The sequence below is a fragment of the Pipistrellus kuhlii genome, unplaced genomic scaffold, assembly GCF_014108245.1.
Source record: "Pipistrellus kuhlii isolate mPipKuh1 unplaced genomic scaffold, mPipKuh1.p scaffold_m20_p_9, whole genome shotgun sequence".
Taxonomy (NCBI): Eukaryota; Metazoa; Chordata; class Mammalia; order Chiroptera; family Vespertilionidae; genus Pipistrellus; species Pipistrellus kuhlii.
The window spans coordinates 67,088,857-67,113,276 of NW_023425595.1; the positions used below are offsets into that span (position 1 = coordinate 67,088,857).

The 24,420-nt window shown below is 60.5% G+C and overlaps 1 protein-coding gene across 2 annotated transcripts in view; it reads right to left on the reverse strand.

Annotated features, from left to right (window-relative positions):
• FXYD6 (FXYD domain containing ion transport regulator 6) overlaps positions 1 to 23,981 on the reverse strand; it is a 29,517-nt gene extending 5,536 nt beyond the window's left edge. For both annotated transcript variants that reach the window (XM_036427718.2, XM_036427717.2), the window contains exons 1-4: positions 23,846 to 23,981; positions 1,960 to 2,022; positions 471 to 509; positions 280 to 354 (exon numbers count right to left, since the gene is read on the reverse strand). In XM_036427718.2, the coding sequence (XP_036283611.1) occupies positions 280 to 354; positions 471 to 509; positions 1,960 to 2,017 (172 nt within the window). In that variant the 5' untranslated portion in view covers positions 2,018 to 2,022; positions 23,846 to 23,981. The remainder of the gene's footprint in view (positions 1 to 279; positions 355 to 470; positions 510 to 1,959; positions 2,023 to 23,845) is intronic.
• Between the last annotated feature and the right edge of the window lie 439 nt (positions 23,982 to 24,420).

The following is a 24,420-nucleotide window of genomic DNA, read 5'->3' on the forward strand; positions in this document are numbered from 1 at the left end:
TCCTACGGCCTGAGACGCCCCACTCACACCCTGCTGGGCACAGCACCAGGGCCACCTGCTCCTTTTTCTCATCTGTGCTTATTTTCATGGAGCATTTATTTTTACCTGCTTTCCTATTTTCCTGAGCACCTATTATGTGCCAGCACATAGTAGGTCCCAGAGATACAGGGAGAACAAACAGGCTCCTGCCTCTGCAGGGAGGGGCCAACCAGGCTCCCATCTGCTCTCTCCCCCCACCGCTGAGCAGAGACCTGCTCTTCCTGGTGAACAGAAACTTACTCAGGATGAGGAGGATGCCGACGGAGAAAAAGACCACGGCAAACACCAAGCCCCCGATCCGCAGGGTCTGGTAATCTGCCGGAGGAAAGGGAGAAATGGGAGAAGAGGAAGGGCCAGGGAGCACTGCCCGTCCCTCACCAGGTGGGCTGTGCCTCCCCCTCTCTGTCCCCCAGGATGTCCTCGCCACTCACCATAATGAAAAGGGTCCTTTTCCTTCTCCTGTTCTTCGGCTGCAAAAGTAAACAAGCCTGGTCAGAGGAGACAGCTCCGCGTCCTGTCTCCCAGGACAGCCGGCCTGCAGGCCGCCCTCCTGCAGAGGGCCCGGGGATGCGGGCCTGCAGCACAGGGCCGGGAAGCGGGCCTGCAGCAGAGGGGCCTGCAGCAGAGGGCCGGGAAGCGGACCTGCAGCAGAGGGCCGGGAAGCGGGCCTGCAGCAGAGGGCCGGGAAGCGGGCCTGCAGCAGAGGGCCGGGAAGCGGGGCTGCAGCAGAGGGCCGGGAAGCGGGCCTGCAGCAGAGGCCGGGAAGAGGCACCTGCGGCAGAGGGCCGGGAAGCGGGCCTGCAGCAGAGGGCCGGGAAGCAGGCCTGCAGCAGAGGGCGGGAAGCGGGCCTGCAGCAGAGGGCGGGAAGCGGGCCTGAGGCAGAGGGCTGGGAAGCAGGCCTGCAGCAGAGGGCTGGGAAGCGGGCCTGCAGCAGAGGGCGGAAAGCAGGCCTGCAGCAGAGGGCCGGGAAGCGGGGCTGCAGCAGAGGGCTGGGAAGCGGGCCTGCAGCAGAGGCCGGGAAGAGGGACCTGCGGCAGAGGGCCGGGGAAGCGGGCCTGCAGCAGAGGGCCGGGAAGCGGGGCCTGAGGCAGAGGGCCGGGAAGAGGGACCTGCGGCAGAGGGCCGGGAAGCAGGCTGCAGCAGAGGGGCCTGCAGCAGAGGGCCGGGAAGAGGGGCCTGCAGCAGAGGGCCGGGAAGAGGGGCCTGCAGCAGAGGGCCGGGAAGAGGGGCCTGCAGCAGAGGGCCGGGAAGCAGGCTGCAGCAGAGGGGCCTGCAGCAGAGGGCCGGGAAGCGGGCCTGCAGCAGAGGGCCGGGAAGCGGGCCTGCAGCAGAGGGCCGGGAAGAGGGACCTGCAGCAGAGGGCCGGGAAGAGGGACCTGCAGCAGAGGGCCGGGAAGCAGGCCTGCAGCAGAGGGCTGGGAAGAGGGGCCTGCAGCAGAGGGCCGGGAAGAGGGACCTGCAGCAGAGGGCGGGAAGCGGGGCTGCAGCAGAGGGCTGGGAAGCGGGGCTGCAGCAGAGGGGCCTGCAGCAGAGGGCTGGGAAGAGGCAGGCTGCCGGCCGGCAGCACTGGGGAGCCCCGGGGAGAAGTGCTCACAGCACAGTGGTCACAGTCCCTCTTTATGCTCACGCCATCCCTCCTCCCACAGATGAGGAAGCTGAGGCCCAGGGCAAACACGGACGGGCACAGGCCAGAGGCTGAAGACTCCGATGTGCCGGCCAAACACCCCCAGGGGCTGCTGGACCCGAGGCCCAAGGCAGAGCCTGCAGCAGCCTGGGAGGGGCAGCTAGAGGAGGGCCAGGGATCGCTGCCTCCCAGACTCTCTGCTGCTGAGGGGGCAGGGCTGACCAGCATGGAGACCCTGAGAGCCCCAGGCCAGGACCTCCCGCCGGGGCAGGCCACGGCGCCGGTGCGTACTCACCACTGGCCAGGATGGCGGGGGCCAGCAGGCCGCACAGCAAGATGAGCAGCACCTCCATGGCGTCTGGGAAGAGGGAGGAGAAGCAATGTCCTGGGCAAAAGACCCCAGCCCGACGGGGCCCAGTGAACCCCACTGTTCCAAGCGCCCTCCCCTCCCCCATGGCGGAGTGCAGGCCCGAGCAGAAGCACGGACACGGCTCCCCATGGTGCTCTCCCCAGCCATGCGGTGACCCCTCTCAGCACCGCTGGGGCAGCTCTGGCTTAGGCCTGGGACTCCGCCTGCTCCCCACAGCCTGGCCCACTGCTGCCCGTCCTGCCTCCTGCAAGGTGAGACGCTGCAGGGACCCCGTGGTGGTGGCAGCCCTGAAACGCAGGCGCTCCCAGATCACCCTCACTCTCACCCTCCGGGCCCACGGGCCTCAGGGCAGTACTACAGAGAGGGGTGGAGACGGCTCTGGGCAATGGTGCCAAGCGACCCTCCCCACCACCTGGAGACGCAGAGACCATGCTCCGGGCACCACCTCCGACGGCCCTGGATGGTGCAGGACAGGCCCGCCTGTCCCCTCCCCCAGCAGCTGCCAGGGTTACACACCTCACTCCTGGCTAAGGGGGTGGTGAGAAGCCGGAGGAAAAGGGGAAACCAGAGCCAGGGAAGCAAAGCTGTCTGCTCTTCTCCGGGGGTGCGGCTGGCAGTGGCCGAACCTCCTGGACGTCCGCCCGGGGTCAGGACCAGGCTGTGCCCAGGGATCCCGCCCTCGCACCTCCCCGGGCCCACGCCAGCGGCCCGGCGCCCTTCCGCTCTCGGCCACCAGAGGTCAGACTGCACCCACCACACAGGCACACCTCTAAGGAGACGCTTCAAAAGGCACTTTTGCTTCTAATGGTACTCATTTAATAACCGAGTTTCTTTTAAATTTTAAACGCACTAAAAATACATAACACACACACTAAACACAGTAATGAGATAAACACCCACAGACTAGAACTTCAGATATTGCTGCAGGTTCCTCACTGTCCCTCCTTCCTGCCCTGTCCGCCCGCCCGCCCGCCCGCCCCGAGGGAAACAGGACCCTGAACTTGTGTGTTTTTAATGATCCCACTGCTCCTCTTCAGAAAGAACTTTCATTAAGAAATCACAGCCATGAAGCTCACCATTTGAGAGGGTATAACTCAATGGCTTTTAGAATATTCACAAAACTGTACGAGCATATCATCAATTCCAGAACATTCTCATCAGCCCCTCAAGAAACCTGTTCCCACGGTCAGTCACTCCCATCCTCCCTTCCCCCAACAATCACTCATCCACTCTCTCTGTGGCCTTGTCTACTCTGGACATTTCATATTTTAAAAAATCATAAATATGTGGCTTTTCACATTGGATTTCTTTCCCTTAGCGTGTTTTCAGGTTTCTTCCATGTTGTAGCATGTGTCAGCATGTCATTCCTTCACCATATGGATGAGTATTCATCCTGCTTTTCTTTTGAAAATATATCCAAATAGCCGAAACCGATTTGGCTCAGTGGTAGAGCGTTGGTCTGCGGACTGAAAGGTCCCAGGTTCGATTCCGGTCAAGGGCATGTACATTGGTTGTGGGCACATCCCTGGTGGGGGGGGGGGTGCAGGAGGCAAGGCAGCTGGTCGATGTTTCTCTCTCATTGATGTTTCTAGCTCTCTATCTCTCTCCCTTCCTCTCTGTAAAAAATCAATAAAATATATTATATAAAAAAAGAAAATCTATCCAAATCACATAGTTTAGTGGAGCTTTTTTGAGCTTTATAATTACATATCTTAGTGTGTGTTTTTCAGTCTCCTGATCTGGCTTTTTCTGTCCAGTATTTTTATTATAATTTTTTTTTCCAGAGAGGAAGGGAGAGGGAGAGATGGAAACATCAATGATGAGAGAGAGTCATTGATTGGCTGCCTCCTGCACACCCCACACCAGGGATCAAGCCCACAACCCAGGCATGTAACCTGACCAGGAATTAACAGTGACCTCCTGTTTCACAGATTGATGCTCAACCACTGAGCCACACCGGCCCAGCTTTCTGTTCAATATTATGTTTCTAAGATTTGTCCATATTATTCCCTGTAAGCACAGTCCACTCATTTCAATGCTGTGCAACATCCCGTCCATTATGCCAGTAAATCATCTCCCGACACCGCCCCCGGCGTGCGCGCTTATAGATAATACAGCTATGAGCCTTTCTGTGCAACCCCAGCACACACACGTGAGAGCTCGTTCCAACGCCCTGGCTTTCACACCACTGACACAACTTTCACAAGCAATGCTTTCCACACGGCAGCCCAGGGTAAATGCATAATCGTCAAGGCCAGAACGGTGTCACCACATGATACACAACCTTAAAATGAATGATGTCCTCTGACATTTCCTACTCTACTTTTTGTTTTAAACCAGAGGCCCGGTGCACGACATTCGTGCACTTGGGGAGGGGGTCCCCTCAGCCGGCCTGCACCCTTTAGCAGTCCGGGAGCCCTCGGGCGATGTCCTGCTGACATCCTAAGCCGCAGTCTGACAGCCTTAGCACTGCCGCTGAAGCGAGAGGCTTCCACCACCACCGCCGCCGCCGCACTCCCCCTGTGGGAGCACACTGACCACCAGGGGCAGCTCCTGCATTAAGCGTCTTCCCCCTGGTGGTCAGTGCATGTCATAGCAACCAGTGGTTCCCACTGTTTGGTCAACTTGCATGTTACCCTTTTATCATGTAGGATGGCCGGTTCACTAATGGCTGCCCTCAGCAGTTTGAAAAAGGGTGTTCTAGAGACAGGCCCAGAGTGAAGTCGTTGGGTGGCACATTATGCAGACCATCAGCTTTCCAAAATAACTTCAATTGTTTTCCTCTGTAATCATCTCCACTGGAATATCCACCAGCTGCATGCTGTTATTACTCTACTTAGCTCTCAATGCTTGACATGGTTAGACTGCTTAATTTCTACCAACCTAGAGGTATAAAATATGCTACTGATTTTATTTTAGATGTAGAACTGGGCTTCTTTCTGAGTTTGCGATTCCTGATTCTTCCTCATGTCTTTTGCTCTGTTTTCAAATAAGTTTATACATTATTCATTTCTTATTTTGAATTCTAAATCGTTGTCACTTGGTATCACAACTATCCCTCCCAATTAGAGGCTGGTCTTTTCGTTTTATAAAATTATCTTGCACACGAACAGAATTTCGTCATTCTAATGCAATTAAATGCAGGGATTTGTGTGTCTTTTTAACGTGTTCTTTGTCACCCGGAGTCAGGACTTTCTTCTCAAAGTTGTAGAGCTTTGTCTTTTGCATTCACTTCTTTATTCCACTCAGAACTGGTGTCTGTGTGAGTGGGGGCTTAATGCCACCACTGTGCCCCCCCCCCCTCAGGACCCTCCATGCACCTGGCCAAGCAGCTGCTGCCTGCGCAGGTGTGGGTTCGGGGCTCCCCTTGGACTCCTGGGCAGGCACCCACACCGCACTGCCCGTGCCCACGTTCACGCCTCACAGGCGCCTCCCCTCTCTTCTCCTCTTCTCTTCCACCTCTTTCTCCGGGACCGTCTTCCCATTCTGACCTTTTACTCTCTGCATGTTAGAGTCAGTGGGGCACACTCACCTCTCACTGCTGGGGTTTCCACTGGAATGGCCACAAGTCTGGAGAACAACTTGGAGAAGATGACCTTTCACTCTCCTGGAGTCCCCTATCTGACCTTGAGTCTCCTGTCAATAAATCTTTTCATTTGGTTAGGTCCCTTAATAAACTTTTATTAATGATTTCATATGGCTTTAGACATCTTCTATTTGTTCCTAGGTCCCTTATAATTTTTATTCCTATTTTAAATGCAATGTCTTCTGTATGGTTTCCAATTTTTGCTGCTATAGGGAAAAGCAATAGACTTGTATATACTGATCTTAAATCCAGTAATCTTGTTAAGCTCTCATTGTTTCTAATAATTTACCTTTAGTTTGCTTTGGATATTCTCTGCACACATTATACAGTACTGTTTCTTCTTTTCCAGTTCTTACACTGTTCATTTCTACGTCTTTTCTTATTCTTCATGAAATGTAGAGTGGACGTACTGATAATGCACACATGCACACACACATACACACAAACAGAAACATTATTATTGATGTTATTTTACTGTTTTTGTTTTTCCCAGCCTCACTGAGGTATGACATGTAACCCAGTGTAAGTTTACTACACACCACGTGATCTGATATGCCCATATACTCTAAAATGACTGCACAATAAGATCAATGCCTCCATCACCGCACCTTACGTGCATGTGGTGAAAATAAACTGTGATAGATATATATCAGCCATAAAAAGGAAATTACTGATTTTGAATAGTATTCTAATGTGAGTTTTTGTGTTTTTTTTAATATATATTTTATTGATTTTTTACACAGAGAGGAATTGAGAGGGATAGAGAGTTAGAAACGTCAATGAGAGAGAAACATCGACCAGCTGCCTCTTGCATACCCCCTACTGGGGATGTGCCCGCAACCAAGGTACATGCCCTTGACCGGAATCGAACCTGGGACCTTTCAGTCCGCAGGCTGACGCTCTATCCACTGAGCCAAACCGGTCTTGGCCTAGTGTGTGTTTTTTAATTTAAATATCCTTTTACAGAGAGGAGGGGAGAGGAAGAGAGAGAGAACATCAAGGAATTGAACCATAACCTCCTGGTTCATAGGTTGACACGCAACCACTGAGCCATGCTGGCTGGGCCCTCCTGGTATTTTCATGCCTGTGTAGTCCCTCCACAAGGGTTAGTCCGTAAGACCAATAAAGCATGGCAGAACTGATATGTCACTTTCATTATCATATCATAAAAGGTACCACAGCGGGCGCGCTCTCTCTCTCTCTCTCTCTCTCTCTCTCTCTCTCTCCCCACTTCATCCCCCCTCCTTCTGATTGCTCTGGGAAAAGTTACCAGCCGTGCCTAAGGATGCTCGGCACCCTGGGGAGAGCCCGCGGTGGGAGGGCCTGCCAGGAGCACTCAGTGAGCCTGGAAGCAGATGCCGCAACTTTCACAGAAGTGCCCCCTGGCGGGCAGCAGAGTCCCCTGCTCCCTGAGTCTGGACCCTCTGGACTGTGGGAGGTAACGAACACTGTGTTTCAAGCCATTGAGTTTGGGGGTGACTTGTTACACAGCAATAGACAACCCATACGACATATCGAACTGATGTGTTCACCGTCTCTTTTGAATCTCAGTCACCTTCACACCACGTTCTTTATTCCTGAAGGACATCCTCTGGGACTTTCTTTAAGGAAGCTGTTAGTTTTAAACTCAGTTTTTGTTTATCTGAAAATGTTTTCATTTCACCCCTGTAAAGGGACCCCGAGAATTCCACCGTCTTGTGTCCAAGCCCGTGGCTGTGGTCCCGCCCCCGACGGGCGCAGGAGCCGGGACCTGCTTCTAATGGACTGTGGCAGGCGATGGCTGTCACTCACTGGTGCTGTTACGTCAGACTCGATCCTGGCAGACAGACGCTAGAGCATTCTCCCTTGCTGGCATGGTGTGAGAGGGTCAGTGGAGAGGAGCACGTGGCAAGGGATTGTGAGAAGCCTCCGAGCAGCCCCTGGCCACAGCCAGCAGGAAAGTGGGACTCCGTCCTCCTGCCACAAGGAGATGAACGCTGCCCACAGCCCAGGGGGTCTGGGGGGCGTCTTTCTCCAGAGGCTCCTGCAGTCACCTGCAGGCTGAGCTTGGTGCGGCCTGAGCAAAGAACCAGGTGAGCTGTGCGGGACTCCCCACAGAAGCCAGGAGGTAACAGGTGTGTGAGCTCAGCTGCTCGGCTTGTGCCGTTTGTTCTGCACCAAGGGACAAGGAACACAGCCTCGGAAGGTCGCTCAGTCACGTGCACAATTCTCGGCTGATAATTATTGACTCCGATGTATTATAGAAGATGTCCTGTCCATTGCTGCTCCCTATTTCCCTTCCGTCACAGATGCTCCCTCTTTTCTCTCTGCCGTCTTTTTATTTTTTCTCTTTTGGTGTTCGAAGTCTCACTGGACCAGAGCCTAAATGTGGGTTATTTCTGTGTATCCTGGTGTTTCCCTTTCCTGTAGAATCATCCATTTCAACAATTATGAAAAATTCTCAGCTGTTCTCTCTCAAGGATTGCCTCTCCTCCACTCTGCATTTTCTTCTCGAGATTATGGCCACGGCAGACATTCTCACACCATTTTCCTCATCACGTCACAGCTCCCTCATGCTTCCGGCTTCTTTGTTTCTGTGCTGCATTCTGGGTAATAGTTTCAGATTTATTTTCCACTCACTAGTTCTCTGTTTAATCCATTCTTTTAATTTTCCATTTCAATGAATATATTACTCATTTCTAAATGTTCTATTTAGTTATTCTGCCAATTGTCTGGTTATTTTTGGTAGTCTTTGTTGCCAGCACATTTTTCTTACCCATTTTTTATTTATTTCAACATTTCCCACATAGTTATTTTATTTTCTGTGTCAAATTCCAAAATCTTGCAAAAACCTGTTTGGCTCAGTGGATAGAGCGTCAGCCTGCGAAGGGTCCCAGGTTCGATTCCGGTCAAGGGCACATACCCTGGTTGCAGGCACATCCCCAGTGGGGGGTGTGCAAGAGGCAGCTGATCGATTCGGTTTCTCTCTCATTGATGTTTCTAACTCTCTATCTCTTCCTCTCTGTAAAAAATCAATTTAAAAATATATTTAAAAAAAATTCCAAAACCTTAATTTCTTGGGGGAAGGAGGGTCCTTAAGGTATCTGTTGTTTCTGTGCCTTGATCATACATGACTGGATTTTCCCACGTTGGGTAACCTTTGATTATGAACTCACACTGGCTAGGTTTCGGTCTGTGGGACATGGCAGCCCTGACATGGGGCTCCCCGGAGGGGCTCTGCTGGGCCGGGCAGCCGGAGGTGGCGCAGGCTGCCTGGGTCACTCCGGCCGCTCAGGGGTCCCGGCTCCAGGCGGCGTCACCAGTCTGGCTTCCTGAGCTCGCAGGGACCGAGGTGTGTCAGCTCCGGAAGCAACGATGCCACCAGCATTCATTTCTGGGCAACTGGCAGCCGGCTTACCCAGTGCTGGTCTATGTTGGGGGGTTTGGTTTTCCGGCTTTTAGGCAGCTCTGGTTTGGGGAGAGGCTTAGAACTGGTGGCTGGATGACCTCCCTCCTTATGAGCCAAGCTCTGTAACAACCTGAGTTTATCTGCGATCAGTTTCTTTATCGTGGGATGTTTCATCCTAAATACACTTTGCAAAGTAAGAAAGTAAGTTTAAGCAGCTCCTATCTGTAAACCTTTATGTTTCGAGGAGCAGGGGTGGGCTTACTGCTATTTCTCAGACCAAGTCTCATCTACAAATCACATCCTCGCGTTACAGCTGCTCCCCGCTCGGCCGTGAGGCGGGACGCGGGGCCTGGACACGGCCGTCTCCCCAGCCCGCAGGCTCGGCTGAAGCTGCGGTGACGGAGGAGGGACAGTGAGCGGGCTCCCACCGCGCCTCCTTGGAGCGATGGGCTCGAAAGGACGGAACTCCATCCGGTCCCGGAACCGCAGGCCCTGCGTCTCGTTCCCGTACCCTCCGTTAGGAGAACTGCCGTTTAAACTTTCCTGTAGCCACAGATGGTCCTTTGTTGTTAATTCCAGGAAGTAACTAAACCAGAGAGCCTCCCTGATGGAAGTCACTCTGCGGCTTCAGCATCTGTAAGCACGCCTGCTCGCATAATGGAAAATAAGACAGCAGACAAGAAATCTGACTCTGCCGGGAACCTAGTGCACATGCTTATCGGCCTGGAGCCCAGTCGCTGCCCCTCCCAATTATCTGGTCCTGCAGGGCCTGCTTGCCTAAGTGCCACCCCACTCAGAGCCGTGACCACGAACAGTGCACAAGCCCAGACGAGGACAGCGCTGGCCCAGGCCGGCCCTGAGCTGTGGTCTCACTGCCCCCACCCAGCACGTGGGCTTGTTTTGTTTTCTGCCTTTATAAGCTCGCCCTCGGCTCATTCGGGGCCACGGGGTTTTGAGAGGCTTGAGCCCACTCTCGGCCGCACAGAGACTCTTAGTCTGGCTTCCTGACTAAGGTCCTCTGTTCAGCCCGATTCCAATCCGCACCTCACCGCTCAGCCAGGGGGGCGTGAGGCCGGCGGGACCGGAGCAGGCAGGACACACGTCAAGGTTCCAGGCCTTCCCGCCCTGCCTCCCCCGCCCCCAATCACCTCCCGCCCTGCCTCCCCCGCCCCCAATTAACTCCCGCCCCCAATCACCTCCCGCCCCCAATCACCTCCCGCCCTGCCTCCCCCGCCCCCAATCACCTCCCGCCCTGCCTCCCCCGCCCCCAATCACCTCCCGCCCTGCCTCCCCCGCCCCCAATCACCTCCCGCCCTGCCTCCCCCGCCCCCAATTAACTCCCGCCCCCAATCACCTCCCGCCCTGCCTCCCCCGCCCCCAATCACCCCGCCCCCAATCACCTCCCGCCCTGCCTCCCCCGCCCCCAATCACCTCCCGCCCTGTCTCCCCTGCCCCCAATCACCTCCCGCCCTGCCTCCCCCGCCCCCAATCACCTCCCGCCCTGCCTGCCCCGCCCCCAATCACCTCCCGCCCTGCCTCCCCCGCCCCCAATCACCTCCCGCCCTGCCTCCCCCGCCCCCAATCACCTCCCGCCCTGCTTGCCCCGCCCCCAATCACCTCCCGCCCTGCCTCCCCCGCCCCCAATCACCTCCACAGACGCGAGCGGGCCCCACCGCGCAGGCTGCACTGAGGTGCGCGGCTCCGGTCAGCGGTCCCTCCGTGGGGGGCGGGGGGATTCAGGGGGAGCCGGGGCTCAGATCCGGCAGCCGATGTGAGGAGCAGCCGTGGGGAGAAGCACAGGGAGGGCCAGGCCCAGAGCTCAGTGAGGACGGAGCCGGGTGGGCCCACACAGGCGGGCATTCCAGCCGGCCCTCGGACCTCCACGGGAGGATGGCCCTGGTGAAAGGGACGAGGAGCGAACAGGAAGGGCTTCCTGGCACAGAAAATGGTGGGGCGCAGGCAGGGAAGTGAGTGGGAAGCAGGGGTCACAAGTTCAGTTCAAGTTCCGTTCAGGTTGCACCTCGAGGCACCCCCTCCGCAGGGATGTCCCTCATCTAGTGCTGCCCGGGGGTTGGGTGGGGGGGGGAGAGAGAGAGAGAGAGAGAGAGAGGGGGAGGGGGGAGGGAGGGAGAGGGGAAGGGGGGAGGGAGAGAGAGGGGGGAGGGAGAGAGGGAGAGAGGGAGGCGGAGAGGGAGGGAGAGGGGAAGGGGGGAGGGAGAGAGAGGGGGGGAGGGAGAGAGGGAGGGAGAGAGAGGGGGGAGGGAGAGAGGGGGGGAGGGAGAGAGGGAGAGAGAGAGGGGGGAGGGAGAGAGGAAGGGGGGAAGGGAGAGAGAGAGGGGGGGAGGGAGAGAGGGGGGAGAGAGGGAGGGAGAGAGAGGGAGGGAGGGAAGGAGAGAGAGAGGGAGGGAGAGAGAGAGGGAGGGAGAGGGCTGTGTCACCCGGAGGCGCCGCGGGGGCCACGGCCACGGCCGCCGTTTGCAGAGCAGGAGGCCCCGCAGCACCTGGCCTGCGGAACACAGGGGCGAGGGTGGAGGACACTGATGACAGTTGGAGTCAAACGATGGGAACAAAGACCTGCCTTTGTGCTCTGAGAGGGCGTCCTGGTCAGGTTACATCGCTGAAAGAGGCTCTGTCACCGGTTTGGGGAGCAGTGCTCTCCTCCTCCAGCCTCCCCCAGGCCGGCCTCCCCACCCCATCCGCCCCCTCCCTCCGCCAGCAGGCCTCCCTCCCTCCCAAAGGTCCCCTCCTGTCCCTCGGCCCCTACACCCGGTTTAAGGAGCCAATGGTACCCCTGACCTTGACCGGCTCGGTGGTCAGGCACAGCTTGTGGGGACACGCCTCGCGCTGTGCACAAAAGGCTCCCTGGGCTCTGCTCCCTCCCACACGCCCTGTGTGCCAGCGGCTGGGGGGGGGGGGGTCTGAGCAGTGGAAGATGTAAATCCCACTTCCAGAAGCAAGCGGGAGGGAGGGGCCTGGGGGAGAGGGAAAGCGAGGCAGGTGGAAGTGGCGCTGGGAGAGGGGCTTCGGGGACTTTACATTCCCCTCCGTGTGCTTACTGGGGATCTGCCTCTGAGCCCCGACCGGCCTGGGATGCTGAGGGCCTGGCCCTGGGGTCACCCCACGGGAAGGGCCACCCACGGAAGGACCGCCCAAGGGAAGGAGTGTGGGTGTGGGATTAGCGAGGTGGGGTGGGGAGTGTGGGTGTGGGATTAGCGAGGTGGGGTGGGGAGTGTGGGTGTGGGATTAGTGAGGTGGGGTGGGAGTGTGGGTGTGGGATTAGTGAGGTGGGGTGGGAGTGTGGGTGTGGGATTAGCGAGGTGGGGTGGGGAGTGTGGGTGTGGGATTAGTGAGGTGAGGTGGGGAGTGTGGGGTGGGGAGTGTGGGTGTGGGATTATGGAGGTGGGTGGGGAGTGTGGGTGTGGGATTAGCGAGGTGGGGTGGGGAGTGTGGGTGTGGGATTAGCGAGGTGGGGTGGGAGTGTGGGTGTGGGATTAGCGAGGTGGGGTGGGGAGTGTGGGTGTGGGATTAGTGAGGTGGGGTGGGAGTGTGGGTGTGGGATTAGTGAGGTGGGGTGGGGAGTGTGGGTGTGGGATTAGTGAGGTGGGGTGGGGAGTGTGGGTGTGGGATTAGTGAGGTGGGGTGGAGAGTGTGGGTGTGGGATTAGTGAGGTGGGGTGGGGAGTGTGGGTGTGGGATTAGTGAGGTGGGGTGGGGAGTGTGGGTGTGGGATTAGTGAGGTGGGGTGGGAGTGTGGGTGTGGGATTAGTGAGGTGGGATGGGGAGTGTGGGTGTGGGATTAGTGAGGTGGGGTGGGAGTGTGGGTGTGGGAGGGAGAGAGGCCCACCTGGGGCACAGGAGTCCGGGAAGGAGCTGAGGGGCGGAGAAGCCGAGGTGGAGAGCGGACCTGTGAGGCCCAGGCCGCAGCTGGACCGCAGAGATGAGGGAATGAGCATCCTCGTGACCAGCGTGCAGGCCCGGCCGGGCACTGTGCTCAGTGCTCTCACTGGCAACTCTCAGCTACAGAGCACAGCTACCGCCAAACCACTTCACAGGGAAAGCCTGGGGCCGGTGAGGCCACCTGCTGAGGATCCCAAACTTCAGCCAGCCGCCCTGCCTCCCTGCCGGTGGAGGAAGGGCGGTGGTCCTGCTGGGAGCTTCCCACGCCCCCTGGGCCCTCGTCCCTGGGGAGGGCGCCCAGAGGGCCCCGCCCGCTCCGGGCAGCGTGCTCCGGGCCGGGGGAGGCTGAGGGCAGCTCTGCAGAGGCACAGTGGAGGCTCCTCCTCTGGGAGCACTGGCCAGGCAGCTCCCCGCACCTCCAGCTCCGAAGGGACCCCGAGAGGAGCCAGCAGAGAGCCGTGGGTGCCGTGCACCCGAGGACTGATGCTGGGGAGAGCTGTTTGCTCAGGAGGGCTTGTTCTAACGGAGCACAGGATGTGCAGCTGGTGAGGCGGGTGGGGGCAGCGGGGGGATGAGGGCAGTGGGGCGGTGGTGGGTTGGCCAATCCATCCCCCGTCTCCCTTCCTGTTACACAGGTTACTGTGAAGGCCGCATGAGCTAACGGATGGGAAAGTTCCGTGCACACTGAAAGGCACTGTGACAACACCTGCCATGGTCAGGCATTCGTGTCCAGCACATGGAATCCTTCCGTCGGCTCTAAGAAGTGGCTATGGCCATGATCATTCCCATTATGCAGACGGAGAAACTGAGGCCAGGAAGGTTGAGTAACTTGCCTTAAGTCCCAGCGCCCAGATTAGAACCCAGCCGATCTAGCTCCAGCGCCGTGCCCTGCACAAGCTGCCACCAGTATCTTCCTGCGCTCTGGACGGGAAGACGGGGATGAGGGCTGCACTGCCGGACTGGGACCGGGGAAGCGCAGAGCTCTGTGCCTGCAGCCGGCAGTTATGGCCGGTCTGCCCTCCCTCAGCCCCTCCCAGGGCATCTTCTCTGGAGGGGACAGGGCCCTGCCCACTCAGCCCTGCAGGTCTCCTGGGGCTCCCTCCCGTGTGGGAGTCAGTGACGGGAGAAAGCCTGTAAGCGGCCGGGCTGTGACGCGCGGGTGAGGAGCAGTCCGCCAGCAGCCGGCAGGGGGCGCACCGGCTGGAGAACGGAGCTGGGAGAAGGGACAGGCGTGTCCTGGCTGCACGTGCCCCTGGTCCATCTGCTCCCAGACCAGCTCTGGTGTCCACCCCCGAGGCCTCTGTGCCTGAGACCCTGCCTCGCCAAAGCTGCCCGGGGTTTGGGTCCGTCATTTGCAATAAAAAGAGGCCGAGCTCGGCCAGCCTCAACTGCTCTTTATCATCAGCTGTTCACATGGCTGCGCTCAGCTGCTCGGCTTCTCCTCCGTCGTCTGCCTGCTTCTGTGAATGGGGAAGTGAGGCAGAGATGGAGCGAGGAAGGCCCGCACCTCCTCCTCCTGCTCTCCGACCCGGGAAGGCCTGGGTCTCGGGTCAGAGATCTGGGAGGGGCCTGACAGCCATGAAGGCTGGCTCCCGCCCGGCCTTCTGCCGCCTCGATAAGCAGCCTGCGTCACGGCCCAGGCGGCTCTGAGTCAGCGGGGAACGGGGAACGCGAAACACCCGCCCGCCACACACACACACACCCTCAAGGCCCCCAGCCCCCAGCAGACACGGCAGCCAGACCACCAGAGGCAGGAAACAGCGGGGGGAGGCCGGCGGAGAGAGAGGAAGCCAGTGGGCGGGCGATGGGAGAAGTGGGAGAGGCAGGAAGGGGCGAGGCTGAGGCTGCCGGCAGACTGAGGACAGGAGGAGAGGCGGAGCCTGCCGAGAGGACAGATGTTCTTTGGAAAAAACATCAAGCAGCCGCCATGCGATCATCCTCCCTGCGAGAGCCCAGCTGGGCCTACACTCCGCGGTCCTGTCGAGGTCGCCCCCGCCCATCCCCCCACACCCTGGTCCCTCTGTGGGTGTAACGTCCCCCCACAACTCCCTGGCTGCAGGGGGCCTCCCTGCGGTCCGGCCCGGTCCGGCAGCCTGCTGACAGGGCCAGAGCCCAAACCTAGCCCTGGAGGGCCGGCCCCACCCCTCTGGCCGGCATGCCGTCTTTCTCTGACCCACAGCCCGTCCGGGAGCCACAGCCTCGCCGGGGCCTCAGGGTCCCTCCAGGAGGGCTGGCCCCAGGGAAGCTCAGGCAGGGTCCCATGGATCATGCACAACGGGGGGGGGGGGCAGGAAGGAGGGGTGCCGAGGCCGCCCGGGCCCGCTGGCCTCTCTGAGTTTAGAAAAGGTCAGAGCAAGATACATCGGGACAGAGGCCAGTCCTTCAGCCCGCACCCTCTCGAGGGCCTGTCCTCAGAGAAGGGGGCAGCTGGGGTGTGGATGCTGCAGCCCCACCTGCTCCCGTTCCCTGGAGGAGGCGATGGCGGTGGGACACCCTACTGACCGGGCACCGTCACAGTGTGAACTCAGAGGAGCCACAAGCCCAGGCAACGAGGGCATCGCTGCCCCTTCACCGGTTAGAGGCGGGCTTGGTGCCCAAGGCCTCGCGCCAGCAAGCCCTGGCCGCAGTCCGCTGCTGGCTCTGTGGAGACCAGATGCTGCCCTCCTCCCCGCCGCCCGCAGGTGTGGCGATGGGAGGGAGCCGAGGAAACGGGAATGCTCCGATCCAGGCCCGCCGGCCCACTGGGGAGTGATCCCAGCCGGGCCAGGGAGGGGCCAGGGAGAGAAGAACCCAAGGAAGCGAGAGCGAGTCACCGCACGCCAGCATGCTCTGTCATTTCCCTTCCCGTGTCCTGCCAGCTCCGCTCTGCCGCTGGGACTGGTGTTGGGTCATTCTGGGAGGAGGGCAGAGGGGGCAGGAGACAGGCCACTGTCCGGGGCTGTGCCCCTCACTCCCACTGGCCTCAGAAGCAGCAGGCACTCCTGTCTCCCTCCTCAGCCCCCTCACCTCCCAGCAGCTGCCAGCATCCCGCTGCTCCGCCGACAGGGGGCGCCCACAGCACAACTAGCCGGGCAGCTGCCAACCTCGGGATGGGCAGGCAGGACGCAGAACCACGTTCTCTGGTCAGGCTCGGAGTTAGATTGGGGGGTAGACCACCCTTCCTCACGGATACATCCACGCCCACAATATTCCCCCAGGAGAGAGCTTTACATTTCACCACATGCTTCTTTCAAAAGGTAAATGCTTCCGACACTAACAGGCATGCATATGCTGGCCTGCGTTATTTAATCCGATTGCTCTCCAAACAGCTGAGCGTAGCTGCATCAGGGAGGGAAATTGGTGGAGAAAAGGAGGGGAATTTTGGAATAAGGTGCAATTTGGGGAAACATGGCACCATTATTGCCCTAGTAACCAAGTTAGCGCAGGTGTGTGAATGCCTGCTGTTCCCAGAGCTGGCTCCTCATCCAGGCTCTCGCTGGCACAGCTCCTGCGGGAGGGGAGGGGGTCACAGACAGAGGCTGCCCCAAGTGCAGAGGCCACGCCCCGTCGCCACGCCCACGACTGAGAGCCCAGACCATCCGCCCGCAGTGACTCCACCAGAGCCCACTCTGGTCATGACCACATGGGCTAGGGGCATCACCCTGCCCCCTCCCCATTGCCACTGGGGCCAGAGAAAGGGTGGGTCTCAGGCAGGTCCTGGACAGGAGCCAGGGAGGCCTGAGGACAGGATGGCATGGGGGGCGCTGGTGGGGCCGGAAAGGGACAGTGGGTAAAATAAGGACATAGGCATAAATTCTGGATGTTGGTGTCACTATTGGGTCATTATCTGTGAAAAATAATGTGAACAGAGCCACTTAGAACCAGTCTGCGTGCCTTACTCCTCAAACCTGTGCGACCTAGAGACTGGGCAGTTCGGCCCTGCCCACCAGGCCCTGCCCACCAGACTCTGCCCTCCAGGTCCTGCCCACCAGACACTCCCCACCAATGTCCACTAGACACTACCCACTAGGCCCCGCCCACCAGACACTACACCCCAGGTCCCGCCCACAAGACACTGCCCTCCAGGCCCCGCCCACCAGGCTCCACCCACCAGACACTGCCCTCCAGGCCCCACCCACCAGACACTAAACACCAGACCCCGCCCACCAGACACTGCCCACCAGGCCCCGCCCACCAGACACTACACACCAGACCCCGCCCACCAGACACTGCCCACCAGACCCCGCCCACCAGACACTGCCCACCAGACCCCGCCCACCCAGCACCTTTAGGATGAGAAGCAGCACCTGTAGCTCAAGCATCACTGGCGGGTCTGTGCCTGGAGCAAGCCCTCCTCCCCCTCCATGCGGCCTCCTCGCCCTTTCCTCGCTCCGCCCACAGGGCCCTCTCCGCCTGGGCTGGGCCAGAACCAGCCTCCTGCGCCGCTGTTACTTGAGATCTCAAGGAAGCGCTTGTCCTCTCTCCTGGACCTTTTATCTCTAGGACAGTGTTTGTAACGAATGCGCCGCACTCTGCACGATACTAACAATGGGGGACGCTGGGTGTACTTGGGGGCTTACTGGAGCTCTGTATTATCTGCTCCAATTTTTCTTACAAATTTAAAATTGTTTTTAAAAGGGCTATTAAAAGTAATTAACACTTTTAAATTCAGTTAACACAGAAACAGTCCCTAACCTCCTCCCATCACTGTGCTGGCAGCCACGCTTGGAGCCAGAGCCAGAAAAGCCTGGAAAGCTCCATTTTAAAGGGCGCTTGGGGGCCAGGCTGAGCCCGAGGCTCTCCACCCTCTGGAGACAAGGCCGCCAGCTCCCTGGATTTGCATTTCAGATGCCCCATCGTTAATCCTCATCCAGGATATTGTCCCATTGGTTTGTAGAGGGAGTGGAAGAGAGGAGAGAGGGAGAGACAAACATTGATGTGAGAGAAACACCCACTGGGTGTCTCCTCCAAGTGCCCTGACCAGGGCCCAGGGTGGGGAGAAGCCTGCAACCGAGGTCCATGCCCTTGACTGGACTCGAACCTGAGAGGCTCTATCCACGGAGCCAAACCAGCTGGGACCAACCATTCTGTGTAATAACCTGACTTAAAGTGACTGGCCCTCAGAGTTCTAACGGGATCTGAGGAGAGCAGAGGTGGCGCCTCCTGTGGCGAAAGGACTCACAGAGGCCGGACACCCTGCTGGACCCCCACACTGGGCCCGGCTGCTGGACAGACAGGAGCAGGGCCGGCTGCCTCTGCCTCACCCTCACTGCTGCTGACACCCCCCAGGGGGTCCCTTCCCACGGGGTCCCCACACCGCGAGGCCTGGTCCCTCCCTTCCCCCCCACACATGAGGGGACCCCCTGGCCCACAGATCCCCAAGACTCAGAGCTGTCTCTCTGGAGCCAGAACCCACCCAGCCCGCTGCACAGGGGCCGGGGTAGATGTCATATTGCCTTCAAGATGGAGGGATTCTCAGGAAGAGGAGCAGGAAGAAAGTCACGAGGAGAAAGGGTAACCGAGTTCACAAATCACAGACGCGGGCTTGGTTTCTGAGTCCCCTGGAGACCCCAGGCCAGAGGGGGTGCAGCACTCACTCCCCCCACGTCCCCCCCGATGTCTCAGCCCTGCTCCCACAGGCCTCTCACTGGGCCCTCGGAGGCAGGAGCCGAGAGTGTGCTGTGCCAGGCAGCTGAGAGCATGCGGGGCCAGGAGGAGTGCGGGTGCGGGACCCTGGCCAGTGTGAGGCCAGGCCCCGGTCCTTGGGGTGATCAGGCACCTCCAGGGGTTCTGGCCGCCAGCCGCAGGCATGAGCGAGTCCGGCACACAGGCATTGCCTCCTCCGCGGCTGCTGACAAAGGGCCACTCAGGAGCGGCTGACAGGCAATCCCACTGTGGGAATGAACACAGGGGGGCGAGGCCCCTAACCCCCCCACCCCCCCACCCCCAGCCGCACTGAGAGCCCAGGCAACCTCTGCCCACCTCCCCGAAAGCCAGGCTCCGCATATAACCACTGTCTTGCTTGGGACATGCGTGTGGCCCGGGGACGAACTGTGACCCACAGGGCCTCTCCGGAGATCTGTCCTAGGTCGGGGTGGGGTGGGCACATGCACTTATGGGGGGTTTACTTGTTCATCGCGGCTCCAGGGAACACACTGTCCCCGGCCCAGACACGGCCCACAGAGCATGTCACACCGCCTCCCACCCCGCACTGTGTGTGCCCGCATCAGACACGCACCCGGGGCAGCCACGCTCTGGGCACTCCTGAATGTCCAGACGCAGTGTGGTAGCTGCCGGTGAACACGGACTGACTGAGCGAATGCCCGTACCATCACCCTCAGTGCTCGCCCAGGCTGACCTCGGAGCAGCCTGAGGGTGGGTGCTGGCTTTCTGCGGGGTTTTAACGTTCTCAGTGCCCAGCCCCCGGCCCTCTCTCCTGCTCTCCAGGTCTCAGTCAAACCCCATCACCAAAGGCTCCGGCTCCGCTCCCTCCACAGGCCGCAGCCCTTGAGCATCCCACACCGAAGGGGAGTCAGTTCTCCACTGGGGACTCTCCCACAGGAAGCAGGCTGGGGTGAGAACCCCCCTCAGGAACCGGTGACAGACAGCCTGCACCGGAGGGACAGGCAGAAGGCGCCGGGAGGACGAACAGGCTCACTCTCCTGGTGGGAGACCGGTCCCTGCCCCTGCTCATGGGTTCCCCCGTGGCTGCACCGAGCCACGCGCTGTCTGGGGCAGCAGTGACCTTGCCATGGAGGAGGGAAGTGGGAGTGGAGGGGAGAGGGCGTGGACATAGTCGCTATGATGAAAGCACAGGGGCCACAGAGCCTGGCAGGGGCGGGTTGGAGGGGGAGAGCCTGCCTGCCTCCCGGGAATCAGAAAAAGCAGCTGAAAGGAAGACACGGGAGAAGCGCCTCAGAGGGTGATGCAATGAGAACAAAATGCCGTTCTGATAATAGCGTCACTGCCAGCATTCCCACAGCAGCCAGACCGCGGAGTGTTTACTGTGCCGGGCACACGCAAGCACTTTACACACTTCCCTGTTCAGCCCGTGTGCCCGTGACACACGGTAAGAACACCAGCGAGCCTGAGGACCGGCCTAGAGCCCACGCGTGTGTCCCCAAGGCCACCCAGCGGCAGGCTGCAGAGAGCTCCGTCCTCAAGGCCGCACAGGGGCAGCAGCTCATCAGAGAAGGTGGCTGGGATGCCAGCTGACAGCCACGGAGCCTACCAAGAGCCATTGTTTCACAGGCTGATGAGGGCAGCGGGGCAGACTGGGCCTGAGCCAATGGGGCGAAGGGGCCGTCACCACGGCCGCGGTGAGCGGGCTGAGGCGCTGAGCATGCCGTCTGCCTCAGGCCCGCCAGCCTCCGTGTGTGTCTGGGAGGGAGGGTGTGCAATGTGAGTGAGAGTGTGAGTGAGGATGGCCTTCCTGTGGAAGGAGGAGGTCGCAGAGCCTGCCCAGTGGGGGTGGGATCAGGTCGGCAGGGGGAGCGGCAGGGACAGGCCAAATCCATTGCTCTGCCTGAGCAGGAGGCCTGATGAGTGGGCAGCCATCATCCCACAGCTCTGTGAACCAAATGAAGGCCACGGAGCCGGCATAAAATGATGTGAATGGATTGAAGCTCCTGGCCCCCGGTCTCTTCTGAGGTCTGGCTTTGCCCTCTGGCTGTGTGGGGTCACGGTCATGGGCACTGGACCCTCCCTCATGGCCGGCCCCTCCCCCCCAGGTCAGACCTGCTGAGCTGGAGCAGCCGCCCCGGGCCTGGGCACCCTCGCACACCTTTCTAGCAGACTCCAAGCGGGCCCCTCCTTTCCAGGTCAGGCTCTCCCCTCCCCCTCCTGTTCCCGAGCAGAGATGCTGCCAAATGGCCCCACGCCTTTGTCTGGGCTGCGACATGCTGCTCTCACTGGGGCCGGGAGAACTGGCCTGCACCTCCCGGCCCACTCTCTTGCTGCCCAAGGCTCCCTCCCGTCGGGAACCCCCCACCCCCCGCCAGAGGAAGGCCCTCCACCAACGGAGGGCCGTGTCCATCCTCCCCAGAGGACGCTTCTTTCAAGACTCCACCCGCTCCAGTCTGGTCCCGGCAGAAGAGAAGCAGGTGGCCAGTGTCCAGGGGGAAGGGGAGTGGCTCCCACAGCCCAGGAGAGAGCTTGGGCAGCTGGGTGCAGGCGGAGGCGCTCTCTGGAGACCAGCCCTATCTGTCCAGCTCAGCGGCAGCCCCGTTCTGTGAAATAATGATTAGGACTCAGCACCAGAGAGAAGGGGTCTCTTTCAGACTGTAGCATGGACAACAGTTTGGAGGAAGAAATGCCTTTGAAATCACGGAACCTAAGCTCCCCTCCAAACAGGTGACACTGACGGGCATGCGGTGGAGAGAGAGGTCTGGAGTCTTGGAGGCTCTCAGTGGCTGAAGGTCAGTCTAAGCCACTCCTGGCTTTGGCCAGGAACCTCCCTGAGGAATGAATGCGGGCCGTCAGGGCAGAGCTGGGTCTGTGCTCCAGGCTCACGGCCTCAGCGGGGCGGCTGCCTCCGGGCTGGGCCGGGGCAGAGCGCGGGGCAGAAGCCAGAGTGGTCTGTTCGGCAGTGAGCCCGGGGGCTGCCTGGCACAGCCTGCCTGCCATCAGATGGCAGCCACCTGAATCCAGCCGGGCCGGGCAGGGGAGTGTGTGCTGATCTACGGGGCGCCATTTCCAGGGCGAGCAAGCGGCTTCTGCTGCCACACCCTCCGGGAAACACAGACGCAGCAGGCTCCCACCCACAGGGAACCTCACTTGGAAAGAATCAGCCGCCCGAGGGCTGCTGAAGGTCAGAAGGCCCAGCGCTCTTCGGTGTGAGCCTCAGTTTCCCCGTAAACACATGTCCTGATTGGCTCTTAAAAATCTAAGACTCTAAGGTCGGGACTGTGTCTTCCTCCCCTCCTGCATGGCCCCAGCACAGTAGGTCCTTAAACCAGCTCCCTGGATGAATGAGATGGGTCCTGGGTCAGTCCCAGGATCACCGAGACCAGGGAGACCCGCCTCGTGCCCACCGCCTGGCCCTCCCAGAATCCACAGGTCTCAGGGAGCCTGGCGCTGCCGCAGCCACGCACACGGCTCCCCTCCAGGAGCAGAGAGTGGCCGGAGGAGCCCGAGGAAAAGGTGCCAGGGAGGAGCGGGAGGCCTGGGCGCCAGGCAGATCGCCGACGTGCACTTTGCCAACTCACCTGGCTCCTCTCCCTCCGGCTCTTCTGCCTTCCCTCACCCGTGGCCTCTCTCCCCTTGTAGCTGCTCCGGCCCCTCCCGGCCCTGCCACCTTCGGGAGCCTCCGAGCACCCTGCCGGCCCCAGACTGCCCGGCCCTCCGTGAGGCAGGAAGGCGGGCCTAAGTCCGGGAGCCCGGGCTTCCTCAGGGGCAGAGCATGGAGAAAGCAGCCCTGAAGACTTACATTCCGCCCCAGAAGAGGGGCTCCCCTTAGAGATCTCTCTACCTGCCTCTCAGGTTCCTGGGAAATGTGTTCCTCCGGCCTCTTGGCCCACCCCATACCCATTGGCATAGAGCCTGTCAAGGCAAGAAATGTCCTCTCTTCCAGCTGAGATCTACTTAGAAGCACCGTGTGAGTGTGTGTGTGTGTGTGTGTGTGTGGTGTGGTGTGTGTGTGTGGTATGTGGTGTGTGTGTGTGTGTGGTGTGTGCGTGGTGTGTGGTGTGGTGTGTGTGTGTGTTGTGTGTGTGTGGTGTGTGTGGTTTATGTGTGTGTTGTGTGTGTGTGTGTGTGTGTGTATGTACATGTACACTGATGGCAGGGTGCGGGGGTGGGTGGTGATGTGGAGGTATGTGTATGTTGTGTTTGGTGTGTGTGTTATGTGGCATACGTGTATCGGCGGTGGTGTGTGCAGTATGGTATGTATGCATATGTGTCTGTGATGTGTGCTGCGGGAGGATGCGGAGAGTGGGTAAAGGGCCATGCCAGTTTGGGAGGGAGCTGGCGAGGCGGGTCCCCTGCCAGAGAAGCCACAGATGCCCAGTGTCCAGGCAGCCATGTTGTGGGGCGGGGAGCAGACAGGAGGTGAGGAATGGGCAGGAAAAGGAAGGAGGCTGCTGAATGAGAGGCGTTTCCATGGTAACTACCAGGCAGGTCACATGCCAAAGGCTAAGTTGCTGGAAACGTTATACACATCCACAGCATGAGAGCACGAGGCCCCCGGAGCGGGGTACCCTCAGCCCTCTCCAACCCTGAGCATCCGGGCGGAGAGCTCCGCCAAGGAGCCAGGGGGGGGCCGAGGCCAGCGGGTGGGCGAGGCCGCAGCCTGGGCCCCACCGCGGGCGGCGGGCGGCGGCCTGGCAGGCTGTTCCCGCAGCCGCTGCGCTGCCCCTGGAGCTGCTCCTCCCGCCGCCACTTGTAAGAGCCGGAGCGGGCGCCGGAGCGCCTCCGATTGCGCACGGAGCTCGGGGACAGGATGGGAGGCTCTGCCTGCCGCCCGGGAAGGGCAGGGTAGGAGGAGAGGGGGGGCGCAGGGCTCCCTAGAAGAAATCGGGACTGGTAAACAAGGAGGAGGAAAGCACGGATGCACACGTCCTCTGATCCCCGCCCCTGGAACCCGGCCTTTCCTGCCTCCCTCACCGCCCCGCCGCTCCCTCACCAGCAAGTCCCATTTTGTGCTGCTCCGTCGTCCACACTCACACCCAGCGCCCGCCAGCTCTGCTCCGGGCCACGGCTCGCAGGTGGCAGAAGGCGGGCGCCCGCCAGACACAGGACGGTGCGGCCCTTCCCTTCTCCCGAACCAGAGCCCGCTCCCGGCGAGCGCTTTCAAGCCCCCGCCTCGCCGGCCTCCCCCAGGGCCGCTCCCCTGACGCCCCCTCCTCCTGGGCCGCCGCCGGGAAGGCTCACACCCGCGACACCAGCACCCGCGAAGCTGGCCGCCGCCGCCTCCCCGCCCGGGCCTCTCCTCCGCGGGAGCCCGCGCGCCCTCGCGGCGCTCACCTGCGCAGCGCTCCTCTCCGGCGGTGCCGACGACGTGCCGAGCCGGAGCAGCTGGGAGTGGCGCCGGGCTGGATGGCGGGAGCTCTCCGCTGTCCGCCTCCTTCCGCGGGCGGGTGGGGAGGTGGGCGGGGCTCCGTGGGCTGGGGGGAGGTGGGCGGGGCTCCGTGGGCTGGGGGGAGGTGGGCGGGGCTCCGTGGGCTGGGGGGAGGTGGGCGGGGCTCTGTGGGCTGGGGGGGAAGTGGGCGGGGCTCCGTGGGCTGGGGGAGAGGTGGGCGGGGCTCCGGGAGCTGGGGGTGGGGAGATGGGAGGGGCTCCGCGGGCTGGGGATGGGGCCAGGATAAGGGTAGGGGGGCCGTAAGAGTGGGGACAGGGCTCTGTGGGCTCCTGGGGGTGAGATGGGGGCTGGGGGCTGGGGGTGGGATGAAAGATGGGGAGGGGGCGGGGCTTGGCGGGCTGCTAGGGGTGGGGGCCGGTGTAAGGGCAGGGCCCTCCCCCCCACCGTAAGGGCCGGGGGCGGGGCTCGGCGGGATCCTGGGGCTAGGATGGAGGCTGGGAGTGGGATTGGGGCGGGGGGC